This window comes from Argentina silus (genome assembly GCF_951799395.1).
Source record: "Argentina silus genome assembly, chromosome: 4".
Classification (NCBI taxonomy): domain Eukaryota; kingdom Metazoa; phylum Chordata; class Actinopteri; order Argentiniformes; family Argentinidae; genus Argentina; species Argentina silus.
The window spans coordinates 1815274-1833901 of NC_139658.1; the positions used below are offsets into that span (position 1 = coordinate 1815274).

At 43.5% G+C, this 18628-nt stretch overlaps 1 protein-coding gene across 1 annotated transcript; it reads left to right on the plus strand.

Moving 5' to 3' along the window:
* Positions 1-1396: 1396 nt before the first annotated feature.
* myh7ba (myosin, heavy chain 7B, cardiac muscle, beta a) lies at positions 1397-17794 on the plus strand (the record flags this gene model as incomplete). Its single annotated transcript, XM_083669307.1, has 43 exons — positions 1397-1493; positions 1735-1838; positions 2078-2221; positions 2455-2611; positions 2785-2812; positions 3253-3349; positions 4038-4061; positions 4268-4360; positions 4528-4591; positions 4755-4853; positions 5057-5160; positions 5331-5469; positions 5646-5764; positions 6134-6283; positions 6590-6760; positions 6869-7048; positions 7217-7349; positions 7438-7511; positions 8024-8111; positions 8402-8519; positions 8646-8769; positions 9075-9211; positions 10394-10649; positions 10993-11235; positions 11660-11836; positions 12028-12173; positions 12270-12360; positions 12447-12836; positions 13097-13223; positions 13375-13493; positions 13637-13833; positions 13975-14158; positions 14350-14515; positions 14832-14956; positions 15093-15208; positions 15336-15528; positions 15632-15835; positions 15983-16108; positions 16242-16412; positions 16940-17044; positions 17160-17255; positions 17427-17561; positions 17729-17794. 43 exons carry the CDS (start codon positions 1397-1399, stop codon positions 17738-17740), a joined length of 5823 nt encoding a protein of 1940 aa, XP_083525433.1. The 3' UTR covers positions 17741-17794.
* Positions 17795-18628: the final 834 nt, after the last annotated feature.

Consider the following 18628-nt stretch of genomic DNA (forward strand, 5'->3'; position numbering starts at 1 on the left):
CAGAGGGGCTCCTGAAATAATCTCTTCTAAGGTTGCATCCTCTGTGGACATACACAATGGCAGACACCCCTGTTGGCACTCCACTACAAACAAGCCGCACAGGCAATTACTGAGGGGACTGCATGAGCTCATGGGTATCTCAGTCATTTCAAGTGACTATGTCAAGTTGTACTTTTCAGGAAGTTTGGAAATAGATAGTAACATAAAATATTGTATTATTATTGGATACAAATATTACACTAATATCAAAGACCATTTCTAGTTTCAGTATCAAATGACAAGGGAAATAAAGGAAATTGATTAGATAGACACTACTGATACATGTGAATGATTCTGTAAAGGATACTAGATTTGTTTTTGCAATGCATGAATGTAAATCATATTTTAAATGATGTTATGTGATGAATAATTCACTTATTTATAATGCATTATGTCCAATTGATGAATCATCCAAAAATATAATTTTGCATCAGTTTTGTGTCTACTCAAATTACATTTTGCACATAACCCCTGGGACTGTAATTCCATCGTGAACATAAATGCAGTAACATATTATCAACAAAGTGATGGTGTTTCCTGTCTAGTGAGAAAAAATAATGCATCATCATCCTGAATGGTTGTGAACTCAATAGTGGTTTCACAGCTGGCAATGACACCATAGTTCCTAAACGAACGTTCCCTCATATTGCAATTCTCTCACCCCTCTCAGTGCGTACCGCACATAAAATAACACGGCTATAAAAATAGCCGGCTTGAGTTAGCGCAAAGATAAAAACGTTGCTTTCCTTTTGTGTCAATTGAGACACGCGGCCACCACCAATAGGCGGTGGAGGAGGTGGCATATGCTAATGAGGGACACATCTCCCCTGAACATGACCTTGAGAAAGACAATAAAAAGGAGACACACCTCTCCGAGTTGTTATCCTGTTGTGCGCACCCTGAGGTCAGTTCACAACTTCTCTTGTTTTCTTCTGTTTTTTAGTTAATCGTTGCGCGTTTTACGCATGGGTGCCATACCATGTGTTTTGTATCTAGCTATTTATTTCATTCATCATTTACTCATTTACAATCATTTACCTAAGCTAAACACATTTATTTGGGCATTTCTATTCTACTTTAACTCTTTTCATTTAATGTCAAGAATGTATTTGCTCTCTGTTACGCGAGAATGATAATGTTCTTTGGTTTGGTCATTCTCATGTGTGTCCAACTAATTTATTATTGAGTGGGTAAAAGGTGAATGCTATTTTGTTATGAACTAAACTCTACAGAATTCAAAATACGTTTTGTTTTATGTTTTGTTTTACTTTTTTTTTTTCAAGGAGCAGGAGAAGTCACCTGTCTTGTTTGAGCGTCGGGAGCTAGTAGGTGCTAGTCAGCGAGTGGAATTGCCACCATGTCCCGCTTTGATGCGAAGGAGTTCGGGGAGGCTGGACCATTTTTGCGCAAAACTGATCTGGAGTTGTTGGCTGCGCAGACCATAGCATTTGACGGTACTTGCAGAAAACATTTACGCACAGGGGCAGCCTATCTTGTGTAAAGGTTTCATGGCAACTCTCAATTATGCATTTTTGGGGATAATCAGATATTGATTACGGCATTATAATTAATTGTAATAGTTATTACTTGTGGTAAATAAGTGCTAAATTAACTACTTTAGCCGAACATAAATAGTGTTCGAGTTTTGCCGCGGTCCTGGAATTGATTTATATTTTTCTTGGTCCCTGCTATTAGGTAAAAAGCGAGCATGGATTTCAGACGAAAAGGAGGCTTATATTGAGGTTGAGATCAAGGAACTCGACGGAGACAAAGTCACCGTTGAGACCAAAGATAGAAAGGTGAGTGCAGTGCGCTGAGGGATTTCAGTAGTGTTACAGCAGACAGTAAATATGACTGCTACTCTTGCATAACCCCCTCAACTGAATTATGATCATCATGACTATGAATCTCAAGAGTTGATACATATTAAATAAATAGCTTTAATGAGAACTTAATCTATTTTGTGTGGTAGGACATGACAGTGTGAAAACAGAGCCCTAGTCTCACCTTTCCATCCCTATTCTCCCCAACACCACAGACCCTCATTGTTAAAGAGGATGATATTCAACAGATGAATCCTCCAAAGTTTGACATGATAGAGGACATGGCCATGTTGACACATCTCAATGAGGCCTCTGTGCTCTTCAACCTGCGGAGGCGCTACAGCAGCTGGATGATCTATGTGAGTGACACCAAAGGACAATAGTATGTGCATCCTAGGCCATGAGTGGCCAGACAAAGTCAAATGATACAGAGCCACCTGTCAATCATTAGGCCATGAAATAAGCCTGTCAGTTGTCAGTGGCCATTCTATTGTAGCTCAGTTCTCAGGTCTCAGGCATATCTGTTGCTCAGTCATGTATTATGTCAGAGGTGTTAAGTCAAGATATCATGCATGGTATGCTGTCTCCACAGACCTACTCTGGGCTGTTCTGTGTGACAGTGAACCCATACAAATGGCTTCCCGTCTACACAGCCCCTGTGGTGGCTGCCTACAAAGGCAAGCGCCGCGCCGAGGCACCACCCCACATCTACTCTATCGCAGACAACGCCTACAATGACATGCTGCGCAGTAAGTCCCATACACACAGCCACACCTGCACGGCCCAGCTCCACTTTTACCACCCAATGCCTTTCTGATGCTGTTATAAACACATACAAAGAATAATGTTTGACCAAAATACAATTTAATTATGGTGTATACTCTTTTACTAAAACCTCTTCTAATGTTTTACTTTTTCACAGACCGTGAGAATCAATCTATGCTCATCACGTAAGTAAAAATCCAAAACCCTGATCCATCTGCTCTGTGCTCTAACATATGCATAATCATTCTGATATGCTCTGAACAGTCTGCATATCACATACTGTAGTGTGTAGGAGTGTATAGGATAATTTTTGACGCCTTTTCACTGTATGTGCAATCATACAGTATAATAGGGCATCCATCTGCAGCCACTGCAAACTTTTTTTCTTTATTTTTATTTTTTCATTCAAAGCAATGTTATTTTTTATACGCATTATCATAACATGCAAAACAGAAGTTTGATTTTTGGCCACACGTTTTTGGTGCCTGATTGAGAACATTATGGTATTGTTTAAGTGTTTGACTGCAGCTTGCGCCTTACGGTGTCATATTCTTGATTTGTGCATTTTTTCCTGATTTATCCACATTTTTCTTTTCTCACCTATACTTTTTCCATACTCCTATAGCGGAGAATCCGGTGCTGGCAAAACTGTCAACACGAAACGTGTCATTCAGTATTTTGCCATTGTAGCAGCTCTCGGGGAAGCAGCTGCTAGAAAAGGAGTAAGGCCAATATGGCATTCTGGATTTTTTTTTTCCCCTCCCTCCTTTTAAAACATTTTTGGTGTCTTTTTTTCTTTTTTTGTCATAAGGACTCGCTAAGTGTTTCCCTTTTAAAAGTCTTCATACAACACCTCTTTCTCATACTCCTTCATTGTGTATCAAAACAGTGAATGTAAAAGTTACATTCTTACTGTCTTTTGTGGCTCAAAGTCTTCCCTCGTTTGTCATGTGACGCCCACCTCTGTTCCCTTGCTCATTTAAAATAATTTTTTAATTCCCTGTTTATTCCTGTCTTGTATTCTTCCTTTTTGAAACCTTATGTTGTCATTAACAATGTTACAGATCCACTGTTTTGATTTTGCTTCCAGTCCCCTTTTGAATTTTCCATTTGATTTTCCTTTTTAGATTTGATATCTATTTTTTGTTTCCACAAATGTCCTCCATTCTCTCCACACACCAAATGGCTTTATTTAGTTGAGAGTAAAACAAGGTGTTCAGTGCTCATCAATTGTACCATCATTTATTTAACATCAATATTTGTCATACATTCCTTCAATTAATTACATTCTTTGATCAAGATATGCCCCTTTGTTGACTGTTAAAGTGTTCAGTGTCTAAGATATAATTCTGACTACACAGAACATAGAAAGTCATGTATTTACAATGCTCTAAATCTCTTCCCTTATAGCAAGGTCCTGCCACCAAACCAGGGGTGAGTAAAAATAAAATGTTTAATCCAGCCAGTGACAACACCATCTTTGGTGCACTTGTATGTTGTGTATAACATACTGCAAACTGTTTGATATTGTACAAAATATATTTTACCTTGACATTTAACTCCATCCCCATCCACCAACAGAGAGTAAAATTCAGTCTCAGTCCCAGAGTAATGTCTGTCTTTTATCTGTCTTGTCACAGGGTACCTTGGAGGACCAGATCATTGAAGCAAACCCTGCCATGGAGGCGTTTGGTAACGCTAAAACGCTGAGGAACGACAACTCGTCTCGATTTGTGAGTATAATGTGAAACCTTATGAAGAAATCTATTGAGGAAAATGTATAGCAATAGCAGTAGCATTTTACCTTTTTACCCAGTGTGAGTGGATGCCTACACATCCCAAGCCATCTGGTCTATTTGATGGTCATTGTGTCTGTCTCTGTGGTCATTCTCTCCCGCAGGGCAAGTTCATCCGGATCCACTTTGGACCCACAGGGAAAGTAGCCTCTTCTGATATTGATATATGTGAGTACTCATGTATAATTGTATGTTGTAATATTTTATATCAGTGATACAGAACCTCAAATCTGAAATATTTGAAAAAGTAGCTCTACACATTAATGTTTTTACTGCCTCCATTGTTTTGGTGTGATTACATATATATGTTTTGCTTATTTTCTTACCTTAGATCTTCTGGAAAAATCCAGAGTGATATTTCAGCAGCCTGGGGAGAGGAGCTACCATATCTACTACCAGATCATGTCCCAGAAGAAACCAGAACTTCTAGGTAATAAAGAGTTAGTCTTAAGGCATCCCTTCCCCAATAACTTATCAAAGGCACAGTTGAATCAAATGCCATTAGCTACCAGACAGTACTTGAGATTCTCAGGTTGAGGATGAGTAGAAGTGGGAACACTTTGAAGCACTTTTTTGGTGGACACAACAGTCTGGGTTGGGATTCTTAGAGAGTACTTTCCTTCTCCTCCACAGAAATGCTGCTGGTGTCCACCAACCCATACGATTACCACTTCTGCTCCCAGGGTGTGACCACCGTGGAAAGCATGGACGATGGACAAGAGCTCATGGGAACTGATGTAAGATAAGGAAAACAGGAGAAGATTCAGATGGTTCAGGAGAGCACAGAAACCCTGTTTTAGTTGTATTGAAAGACAAATTGAAATACAGTAGGCCTAAAAACATCAACAACAACAAAACATCCAAAGAAGCAGAATGATGACATCACTGCCTTGTGATTTCTCTGCAGCATGCCATGGACATCCTTGGCTTCAGTTCGGATGAAAAGTATGGCTGCTATAAAATAGTGGGGGCCATCATGCACTTCGGCAACATGAAGTTCAAGCTGAAGCAGCGTGAGGAGCAGGCAGAGGCAGATGGCACTGAAAGTAAGGACTAATAATCTTAGATTTTTACAAAAGTACAAAAGTGGACATAAACCCAGACCTACTGTAAGTAGAGCAATTAGGACCAAAGCCATTATAGGCTATAACCAGCCAGTTTTGTTAACAACTAACTATTATGTGCGTGTGTCATCATGTATGTCTGATGTGTTTTTGTCCAGGTGCTGACAAAGCCTCTTACCTAATGGGAGTCAGTTCAGCTGACCTCATTAAGGGGCTCCTGCACCCCAGGGTGAAGGTGGGGAATGAGTATGTGGTAAAAGGACAGAATGTAGAACAGGTGAGAGCTCACTGCTCCAATGGCAAGACACACAACATTCAGCTGCATTGGCTGAGTCTTTATCTATCTAACAATGAGTTAATAGTTCTTTACAAAATAGAATGTGGTATAGGTACATCATAAGGAAGTGAATTCAACTTCTCTTGTGTTAATTCTGCCTGGTGATTAGCATGCCGGGAAGGGATAGCTTTTTAATCCTCCATCGATCAATACACTCAGAATACCGCAGACTCTACAATCTGGTATCCAAGCAACAGTGGCTATCCATGTAAATGACAGCTGTGTTTTCTGTGTGTGTGTGTGTGTGTGTGTGTGTGTGTGTGTGTGTGTTTGTGTGTGTGTGTGTGTGTGCATGCGTGGGTGCTGTAGGTTAACTATGCTGTTGGAGCTCTGGCCAAAGCCACTTATGACCGCATGTTCAAATGGCTTGTGGGACGCATCAACAGAACCCTGTACACGTCTCTGCCTCGCCAGTACTTCATCGGAGTGCTGGACATCGCTGGCTTCGAGATCTTTGATGTAAGTCTACCTTTACTATAATTTTCACACAATCATGCTTGGTTGGAATCAAGCAATTTCTAGACAAACACTCTCTTCCACTACCAACTCTTGCTGAAAGCACATTTTTTATTCAGCATTTTCACTAGGGTGTTCAAGTTATTTTTCAGATGAGTTATCAGGTATTCTATGATTGCAGACGTTTTTATTGTTAGGCTCATTGTGATCAGTGGTGGTAAAGCAGTTCAGATCATATGTTCTGACAATGCTAGACATTTGTTCCACTTCACATGCTTATATTTAACACCTGTCCCTCTTTCATTTCAGCTCAACAGCTTTGAACAGCTATGCATCAACTTCACCAATGAAAAACTGCAACAGTATTTCAACCACCACATGTTCATCCTGGAGCAGGAGGAATATAAAAGGGAGGGTATCGACTGGACCTTCATTGACTTTGGCCTCGACCTACAGGCTTGTATCGACCTCATAGAAAAAGTATGCATAGCTCCCACACTTCAAATATATTCCACTGACATTAGACATACATTGGACATACATAAGACATACAGTAAATGTATAATATGTTGACCCCTCTCCCTCCAGCCCCTGGGGATCATGTCCATCCTTGAAGAGGAGTGCATGTTCCCCAAGGCCACTGACAGCAGCTTCAAGGCCAAGATGTATGACAACCACATTGGCAAATCAGCCAACTTCCAGAAGCCTCGGCTTGACAAGAAGCGCAAGTACGAGGCCCACTTTGAGCTGGTGCACTACGCCGGACAGGTAAGTGTGTTTCCACCAAAGCCAAGTGTGTATAATAATGTTACAAAACTGTTATAACATGATAGTGTTATTTCAGAAAACAATATTCACATTCCATAGCATTGTAGTCATCATATTCTGTATAAAGGGATTCTACTAAGATGATGACACCTTTTTCTGACACTCAAGGTACCGTACAATATCATTGGCTGGCTGGATAAAAACAAAGACCCATTGAATGAGACAGTGGTGACCTGCTTCCAGAAGTCGGCCAATAAGCTGCTTGCCTGTCTTTATGAGAATTACATAGGCTCTGACTCAGGTACAGTAAATGACCAACATATGGCACTTACATTGAGTCAAACAAGGTAGTCCAACCTTTAATTAATATGTTGGTTACTGTGCAGCAGCCGATCCCAACAGGACTGGCAAGGAGAAGAGGAAGAAGGCTGCCTCCTTCCAGACTGTTTCACAGCTACATAAGGTGAGAGTAGCATCTTCCCTGGTTCTGCCATGCTGCTCGCTACGCTTACGTTCAACATGTCATGAATATCAGTCAAACTGATCCCGGATTCTACTTGAGTAGTAGCTAATGTACAAATCTACGTTACCTAATTTCAAAACAACCCAGTACAAGTAATTGTAGTTTAAAAGCAAGAAATGTTACAGTAATGCTGCATCAACATCTGAGACGTCATCTCCCCAGTGCTGCGAGGGAGGCAGTTAAGACTTGCAGTGATGTTTAGGGAAATGATCACATGAACATCACTTTAAGTCTGTGCTGGCTCCACTCTCATTAACATCCCATATCAGCCCATAAGACAACGGATGAGCATCAGCTGTGTACACCGTCTACAGAAGGGAGGGAGAGTGGCTTTTCATCAACTGAAGATCTTATGGATTGATTGATGTTGATAGCTTGTGAACAATCCTCAAGTAGTAAATGCACACCTATTGACCCCAGGTTTCTCTGCTGTTTATCCATCATGTATGCAGGAGAATCTGAACAAGCTGATGAGTCACCTCCGCAGCACTCAGCCCCATTTTGTCCGCTGCATCATCCCTAACGAGACCAAGACTCCAGGTACGCCACACTACAGTATACCACCACCACAATAGGCAATTACATAGTTACATACATAGGCAATTAGAGGTGATGTTTGAACCAGACCAAAGATGAATCAATGGTTATCATTAAACACTTACGTACATGTATCTATGGTTATCGTTTGAGATGTTTTAACAAGGTTTCTGAATCTTAAACCCAAAATCAAATAATTGTCTGAGGTAAATATAATGTGTGCAGTGAGAGTACTCCAGAGCAACACCTCTCCTCTCTGATTGATAACGTCCTCTCTCCCTTCTCCTGTGCAGGGATCATGGATTCCTTCATGGTGCTCCACCAGCTGCGCTGTAACGGTGTGCTGGAGGGCATCAGGATCTGCAGGAAGGGCTTCCCCAACCGCATCTCCTACGCTGAGTTCAAACAGCGGTGAGACGGATAACCAAATCATTCACACAAACATGATCCCAGAGCATTCACACACATCGATGGACCACAAAATACAGACACAATTACATATTTGTAATCTATCCTAAAACACATTTGTGTCCACAGCTATCGCATTCTGAACCCACACGCCATCCCTGATGATAAGTTTGTGGACAGCAGGAAAGCCGCAGAAAAACTGCTGCAATCCCTGGAAGTGGACTACAACCAGTACAAGTTTGGCCACACCAAGGTAGGCCAAGGCTTTATGTGTGTGTGTGTGTGTGTGTGCGTGCGTGCGTGCGTGCGTGCGTGCGTGCGTGCGTGCGTGCGTGCGTGCGTGCGTGCGTGCGTGCGTGCGTATGTATGTGTGTGTGTGTGTGTGTGTGTGTGTGTGTGTGTTTGGAGAATAGCTCAAATGCACACACTTATTTGCTATGGCAAATAAAGATGATTACTAGAATGTAATCCATCAGACAGTTATGTAGCCTTCTGGGAGATGGAGAATAAGTCATTTGCGAGCTCAAACAGTGTGCTTGCCCTGTCCTCGTCCTCTAGGTATTCTTCAAGTCGGGTCTGCTGGGCCATCTGGAAGAGATGAGAGATGAGCGTCTGGCTAAAGTCCTGACCATGCTGCAGGCCATCAGCCGGGGCAAGATCATGAGGATGGAGCGCCAGCACATGATGACGAGGAAGTAAGACATCCTGGGTTGATTTGGGGTTTTTTCAGTTTTTTCAATTATGAACTGAAAGTATTCATGGACCAATGTTAAAGCTCATAGGTCTCTCAATAATGCATTAGTGTTATGAGTATACATACAGGAAGGAAGAGAAGGCATATTCACTCCTTAGCGAATTACAGAACACTTTATTAGAAAATAAAGACATGAATACAAACAAATGAACTCGCCCACCAGTTGCTTCCGCCAACAGGTTCAATAGTAACATGATGATCAGTTCAGCATTTCAGCTTGTGATATATTAGACCTTTGCACACACTCCCATGATCCAGTATGTGTGGTATGCCAGGGCAAGGTTTTCGGCGTGTGTGAGGCGTGTGCTTGTCCTTTTATGGTTACCGTGCATGTGTGTGGCCCCATTGGTAATAACGACCCTGTGCGCCCACCTCACAAACACACCCCTCCTCACTCGTCCCTAGCCCTCACCCCCTGTCCACTCTCCCCAAATTAAACAATGCTGACGGTGTCCTTAAAGCCAGGTGGCGACATGTGTCAAGTGGCAGCTGCTTGGGCCCACCCTAAAAATACAGCCCCCCTCCCCGCCCCGTGCCCTCTGGCCCCTTTTGTCCCAGGCGCCTGCAGTTCTAAGTGAACGCATAGATGGGATATGTGGTGGGTGATAGAGGATTAAAGGCTGCCGTTTGACAGAGGACTTTGGTTTCTAAATAAACACGGAGCCGCTCACCTTTGAGAGGCACGGAGCACGGAGTCACTTCTGAAATGCAATCAGAGTCATACCACAGCCCCCCCCTCCCCTCCCACCCCCTATACACCCTCCTTCCCCCAACCAACACCCCCGCCTGCCTCCGGCCTGCACTCACTCACTCACACACACACGTTCAAGACTCTGACAGGAAGGCCCGAGAAAATATCTCTAGTCGCATATTTATGGGTGTGAGACGCCATCATTATTTTGGACAATCTTCAGATGGTGAGACATGAAACATTGACAGCTCCTTTCATGAGTGATACCACATTGTAGCTGTATAACCATCTGATTATTCTTTGACAAAGCACCTGTACTTGTTTAAAGTTATGAGAACACTTTTTTTGCAAACTACAGGCTTTTTATTTTCACCACCTACCCTGACTCATGTGCACCCTCTAATTCCACCCCCTCTCCCTTTCTCTGCCTAGGGAGGCTCTGATGATCATCCAGTGGAACATCCGGGCTTTTAATGCTGTGAAGAACTGGCCCTGGATGAAGCTATTCTTCAAGATTAAGCCTCTGCTGAAGAGTGCTGCCACAGAGAAGGAGATGGCCATTCTGAAGGAGGAGCTTGCCAAGTTGAAGGAGGCCCTGGAAAAGTCTGAGGCTAAACGTAAAGAGCAGGAGGAGAAGCAGGTCAGCCTTATCCAAGAGAAGAATGACCTCTCACTACAGCTGCAGGCAGTAAGTACTCACAAATGGTTACACACTCACTTACCACCTACAAAATGACACCAGCAAGGGTGAAATGTTTCATGTCCAAACTCTAGGAGCTCTAGATGGCAACAACAGGCATTTGTGTCTTAATAGACACAAATGCCTGTTCCGCCCCGGTGAAATGCTGAACTGATCATCATGTTACTAATAGACACAAAGTTCAACAAAACATCCTTGACCTCCAAAACATCCTTGACCTCCAACTGATTGACTGCATGTATAATAACAAACACGATCACACAAAGGCTGTTACATGACAAGACAACCATGCTCTCCTCTGATTCCATCCACGTCCCATCTCTCTCCCCAGGAGCAGGACAACTTAGCGGATGCTGAGGACCGCTGTGACCTGCTCATCAAGACTAAGATCCAGCTGGAGGCCAAGGTAAAGGAGATGACGGAGAGGCTGGAGGATGAGGAGGAGATGAACGCCGATGTTCTCGCCAAGAAACGCAAGCTGGAGGACGAGTGCACAGAGCTGAAAAAGGACATTGATGATCTGGAGATCACCTTGGCTAAAGTGGAGAAGGAGAAACACGCCACCGAGAACAAGGTGAGGAGACCAGACAAGCACAGAGAGCTGGACCACAGACAGGGGGCACTGATATCACAGTCAGCATGAACAATAGAGATTCCCTTTTATTTCAGCTGCCTGAAAACACTAGTGTAGCAGCACTGTGTTTATGGGATAGATTAATCAGAATGAGGAGTAGTTGTATAGGTCAACCTCAATATGCTTCTATACCCTTTTCAAGTTCAAGTTCAAGTTCAAGTTTATTAGCCATTTGTTGGTATCGGAATACATACATTTGAATTTTTCATGGAGATTCACATACATGACACACAACAACAATACATTAAATACATTAAATACATTACATTTCTTGGACATTCAAGGATATGACACATTGAAACATGACTATTGAAACATGTGTCTGTGGGCCTGAAATTCACATCCCTCCTGTCCTGTCTTCTAGGTGAAAAACCTGATAGAGGAGATGGCAGTCCTGGATGAGACCATCCTGAAGCTGACCAAGGAGAAGAAGGCCCTGCAGGAGGCCCACCAGCAGACACTGGATGACCTGCAGGCTGAGGAGGACAAGGTCAACACTCTGACCAAAGCCAAAGCCAAGGTGGAGCAGCAAGTGGACGATGTGAGTTTACACACCTGTCTTCATAAGGACAATACAACACCTTGCTTCATCTCACTTAATCACACACCTATTGAAATGATTATGCTATTAATAAAGAGGAAGTAATTTCTGTTTTATACATTGTCATGTCTTATGATATCCTATTACTGCACATTGTAAATCAATAATAAAAACATATTTCCACAAACCAGTTGGAGGGCTCTTTGGAACAAGAGAAGAAGTTGCGCATGGACCTGGAACGGGCCAAGCGTAAGCTGGAGGGGGACCTCAAACTCTCCATGGAGTCTGTCATGGACTTGGAGAATGACAAGCAGCAACTTGAAGAGAAGCTGAACAAGTGAGAACAATCTACAGTGTAAGATATATATATATAAAAAACAATGAATAGATCAATGATTTATTATGAATGAAATTCAATCTCCTCTCAAATCAGGAAAGACTTTGAAATGAACCACATCAGCACAAAGTTCGAGGATGAACAAGCCTTGGTCATCCAGCTCCAGAAACACATAAAAGAGCTACAGGTATGAATGGACAGCTATGTGTAAACATACTGTACTCAAGACAATGTTCCATAAATCAATGCAATGCAATGCATTACTCCCTCCAGGCTCGTGTCGAGGAACTGGAGGAGGAGCTGGAGGCTGACCGGGCGTCCAGGGCCAAGGTGGAGAAGCAGCGGGGAGATGTGGCTCGGGAGCTGGAGGAGCTGAGCGAGAGGCTGGAGGAGGCCGGAGGGGCCACCTCGGCACAGATTGAGATGAACAAGAAGCGGGAGGTGGACTTTCTAAAGCTGCGACGGGACCTGGAGGAAGCCATGCTGCACCACGAGGCCACCACCGCTACCCTGAGGAAGAAGCACGCTGACAGCTTGGTGGAGCTGGGCGAGCAGATCGACAGCCTACAACGCGTCAAACAGAGGCTGGAGAAGGAGAGGAGTGAGGCCAAGATGGAGGCTGAAGATCTGGCATCTAACGTGGAGCACCTCTCCAAGAGCAAGGTAAGGAGAAACACAGAAACACAGACACCCCCCCCCTCCCCCCAACACACACACACACACACACACACACACACACACACACACACACACACACACACACACACACACACACACACACACACACACACACTCACACACACACACCACCAAAAAACAAACAAACCTCATCTCATACACTACTTCATGCTATGCCGCTTGATACCTCAATAATCTACAGTACTGTATGTGCCAGCTGGTATTGATCACACCTCTATCTCCAGGCTAACTCAGAGAAGATGTGTCGTCTGTACGAGGACCAGATGAATGAGTCCAAGGCCAAGGTGGAGGAGCTCCAGAGGCAGCTCAACGACAGCAACACTCAGAGAGCCCGTGCTCAGGCTGAGAGTGGTGAGGCCCTGGCTACATGTAGAGCCTTCCTCAATATTACCCAATTAACAATATAGAATATAATAATCATATACATACAAATAGCTATAAAATCCAGTTTGATGACCCCCCAACCATGACTGACTCCATCTCTCCCTCCCCATCCCTGTAGCCGAGCTGGGCAGGAAGCTAGAGGAGCGGGAGGTTTTGGTCACCCAGCTCCAGCGCACCAAGAACTCCTTCAGTCAGAATTCTGAGGAGCTCAAGAAGCAGTTGGAGGAAGAGAACAAGGTGGGCAGCAGTAGTGCACTACATGAACACCTAGATTGTACTGTTTTTTGCTGTCCTAATATAATGGAATTCATAGACCACCTGGTTGATGTGCTTCCAGTTAGACTGACCACTCTTTCCCCTATAATGGCTGTCTTCCTCAGACGAAGAACGCCCTGGCCCATGCTGTACAGTCCTCCAGGCATGACTGTGACCTGCTGAGAGAGCAGTATGAGGAGGAGCAGGAGGCCAAGTCAGAGCTGCAGAGGGCCCTGTCCAAGGCCAATGCTGAGGTGGCCCAATGGAGGAGCAAATACGAGACCGATGCCATCCAGAGGACTGAGGAGCTGGAGGAGGCCAAGTGAGTGAGATACAGGGGTGGTATAATGTTCCTATGAAACCATTTATTTTCCACTCTGTGCTTTGTATTTCCGAACCTGGTACAGTATCTACATCTATTAAAAAGGGCCAGTTGAATTATATGAGACTCTACGTGCCACAGGAAGAAGCTGGTGACACGGCTGCAAGATGCTGAGGAGTCTGTCGAGGCGTCCAACGCCAAGTGCTCCTCCCTGGAGAAGACCAAGCACCGGCTGCAGACAGAGATCGAGGACCTGGTGGTGGATCTGGAGCGCTCCAATGCTGCAGCTGCAGCCCTGGACAAGAAGCAGCGCAACTTTGACAAGGTGGGCAGAGGGACTGAGATTCTGGCAATGCAGTAGTGTCAAACGAGGGATATCATGAGCAGTGTGAAATACAGTCTCAATATTAAGACTAATATAACTGCAATATTTTTGAAAATAGTATTTTGTGGGAATCCAAGTGTAAGCTATAACTAGGCAATGGAATAGCTTATGGTGTGAACTACTGATTCTAGGTGCTGACTGAGTGGAGGCAGAAATATGAGGAGTGCCAGTCAGATCTGGAGACCTCTCAGAAGGAGTCCCGTAGCCTGAGCACAGAGCTCTTCAAACTGAAGAACTTGTACGAAGAGGCCCTGGACCACTTGGAGACCATCAAGCGGGAAAACAAGAACCTCCAGGGTAAGGCCACATGCAGATGGGCTCTACTCAAACATTATGGTGTCATTGGTCCTAGCTATATACGTCAAACCATTTTCTTATATTGTAAATTATTGGTTTCTCAAAAAGAAAACATTTAAATATATTCAAATTAATGTGTATAGTGTTTTAGAATTCAACTTTCATCAGGAGATACACAGTATCAGATAGAGAAAATAATCCCCAAGGGATGCTTATTTGGACAGGGTGTATAGCCTTTAAGTACAATCCATAGACATAGTATGGAAAAACATACTCTTTAAACTAAACTGTGGTCCTCTTACTTTCACCACCACAGAGGAGATTGTTGACCAGTCAGATCAGATCAGCCAGGGAGCGAAGACTATCCATGAGCTGGAAAAGATCAAGAAGGGGCTGGATGTGGAGAAGAGTGAGATCCAGGCTGCATTAGAGGAGGCCGAGGTTGGTCTTTTCTCAGAATAGTTTATTGTACTGCATTTTCTCTCCACAATCATTAAGAATGTTTCACCTCTCTCTCTGGTGTCCACTTAAGTATTCTATTCACATACAGTATATGTCCCCCTATCCTCTTTTTCAGGGTACTCTGGAACATGAGGAGAGTAAGACTCTCCGTATCCAGCTGGAACTCAACCAGATCAAGGCAGACATTGACAAGAAGCTGGCGGAGAAGGATGAGGAAATCGACAATCTCCGGTGGGCATTATCACCGTATTACCTGCTCCGTTTTGAATGTCTTACAAAGTCCTCATCAACTATCACCATCCGATACTCTCCATACTGTACCTCTCTTTTTCACATTCTCACTTGCTTCCTCCCACAGTCGTAACCACCAACGAGTGCTGGAGTCCATGCAGGCCACCCTGGACGCAGAGACTAAATCCCGTAACGAGGCGGTGCATCTGAAGAAAAAGATGGAGGGAGACCTGAATGAGATGGAGGTGCAGCTGAACCATGCAAATAGGCAGGCGGCTGAATCCCAGAAACTACTGCGCCACCTGCAGGTTCAAATCAAGGTAAGTTCTTACAGCAGCAGGTCTGACTTATGTTAGTTAGTTACAGTGTTATGTTAATCATGTGAGAATTAAGCGCTGTCTGACTATGTTCATTTAACCCCAGGACCTGCAGCTGGAGCTGGATGAGACAATGCACCAGAACGAAGAGCTGAAGGAGCAGGCTGCAGTGACAGAGCGCAGAAACAACCTGCTAGCTGCAGAGGTGGAGGAGCTCCGAGGCCTTCTGGAACAGAATGACCGTGCACGCAAACTAGCTGAGCATGAGCTGCTGGAGTGCACAGAGAGGGTCAACATGCTACACTCCCAGGTAAATAACTATAGATTAGCAGATAATACTGTACACAAGAAAGACAATTTTGAGTTTTCTGATACTATATCCTCTGGCTAATGATACATTGGCATTGGAGTAAATCTCTGATCTCATTATGTTGGTGTTTATTTTGTATTCCTCTAGAACACAGGGCTGATCAACCAGAAGAAGAAGCTAGAAAGTGATCTGTCTATGCTCTCCACTGAGATGGACGAGGCCTCGCAAGAGTGTCGTAACGCAGACGAGAAGGCCAAGAAGGCCATCACTGATGTAAGGGACATTGCCATAAACCCAGACAGAGTTATTTGTCTTTAGAGTTTTTTAGGAAATGTATGTCAGATAATTTGAAAAACTGTAACCTTGCTAGAAATCAAGCTCATTTTTTCTCTCTGTCGTTGTCCAGGCGGCTATGATGGCTGAGGAGCTGAAGAAGGAGCAGGACACAAGCGCTCACCTGGAGAGGATGAAGAAGAACATGGAGCAGACCGTCAAGGACCTGCAGATGCGTCTGGATGAGGCAGAGCAGATCGCCCTCAAGGGCGGCAAGAAGCAAATCCAGAAACTGGAGACCAGGGTGAGTCCACAAAACACACCACTCTATTTTAGCAGTTGTCCCTCCTAAAGACCGCTTCACCCTCACTACCCCCCCTATACTAACCCTAACCCCGAGACCTCTTCTCCCCTGCTACCCCCTTGTACAAGTTCTCTCCTGCTAATAAAATTTATTTAAAAATAAATAAATAATAATAATTAGCCTACTGGCATTACGACTGCCAATGGCCCCTGGTGTGAGCATTGATTACTTTGTCTTATGATGACCTTTGGATAGATGATTCACTTACTTAAACAAATGTATTGTTGTACGACGCTTTGGATAAAGGCATCTGCTAAATGCCATAAATGTAAATGTAAATGAAATGTAAATGTTACCTTTAATCCAATATCATTAATCATTTTAGCTATAATTTTGCATCACACATGTTGCGTTTACTCATGCTTTCTTACCAATGCTCCATGCAAAATGTTATAATTTATAATGCAAATAAGGAGTTCAGAGTTCCTCACTGTTCCATCCCATTAATGAGTAGTGTGTGTTGACAGGTAAGAGACCTGGAGAACGAGCTGGACTCTGAGCAAAAGAAAAGCCAAGAGTTCCAGAAGGGGGTCCGCAAGTACGAGAGGAGGATCAAAGAGCTCACCTACCAGGTACAGACACACACCATTATCCTGTCTATTGGTATTGGTATAATAAGACTATGTGAGATGTGGTAACTGTATGAGATGAGTAGTAAGAGAATGCTGCCCCCTGCTGTTTGTCTAGACTGAGGAGGACAGGAAGAACCTGGGCCGTCTACAGGAGCTCATAGACAAGCTGCAGGCCAAGGTGAAGAGCTACAAGAGGGTAGCTGAGGAGGCGGTAAGTCCCTAAAATAGTAATATTCAAATATTGTGACCTGATACACCAGGGTTCATTCAATGACATTGGCTCTTGTGTTGTTAGGAATGACAACCCCTGTAATTCTCTGCTCTCTCCTTTTCTCCCCTACCCTCATCCCCCTCTCTCATCCCCCTCTCTCTCCCTCCTCAGGAGGAGCAGGCCAACTCCAACATGACCAAGTACAGGAAGGTCCAGCATGAGCTGGACGCTGCAGAGGAGAGGGCTGATGTGGCCGAGACTCAGGTCAACAAGCTCCGCGTCCGCACTCGGGACCAAGGTGGCAAGGTCAGTATATAGTACATCGTAGATATGTGATATCCCTCTGGCTAAAGTTGACCTCACTCTGCCAGTGCCTCTCCATGTGATGCCTTGTGGTCATAAATGTTTATTTCTGTTCACTCAAGTGAATTAGTGGTTGCTAATGCTAAACATACTTGTCTTGTGTATTTCAGCTGGCAGAGTAATACAGCAAGGATGACTGCCGTAACCAAAGATAACACAGCCAGCTGAAACAGTTGTGTGACTGTGTGAGTCCAACACAATAAATACTTTGCTTGTGCTTTATGTCTTGATTATTGCATTCAGTGTGGCCATATGATGACAGAGAGACCACTTGAAAACAAAATACAACAAACACACATTCAAGAGAAAGTTGTGAGAATTTATTATGATTGTTATCATTATATTAAATTCACAAACTAGACTGTTAAATCAAGAAATGAAGATCAAAACCAGAATTAGAGGGACAAAATGGGTGTGAGGGGATGGTGAACTGTGAGTCAGGATGAAAAACAATGATGTCTGGGTTGTATGAATCTGCTGAGAGCTACGACAGAGCTCAAGTTCAGCCCACACAACACACTTCCTAGGTGATGGCTCCAAAGATATTAATTAACTACAAACAAGTATGTGCATGTGATCTCCCCCACGAATATCCATATTCAATGTCAAGGCAAAAGCTACATGTACATAAAGCAGATTGGTTTCAAACAGTTATAATTATAGCATACTTTTGAGGAAACAAGAGTAAAAACTAAATGATAAAGTTTTAATGATCAGTTTTCTAGGTATTCACTAATGCTGTTTATCATTCATCCCCAATGGTTACAGTTACTCTCAGCTATACCACACATGCAGTCAAACAAGGGACACTCTAAACTGGCATGTTATCTTCTGCCAGTGACAAAAGACTGAAACAACTCCATCAAATCATGTTTCGAAGGAGAAGGGGAGGTTTACAATCAAATCAAATCAAACCAAGCACCAGATAGTCAAAAAGGGCTGCAATTCTTAGTCAAAGGCTTGCAGCATCAAATGAAAAATAAAACAAAATGCTCAATAAGCAACGTAAC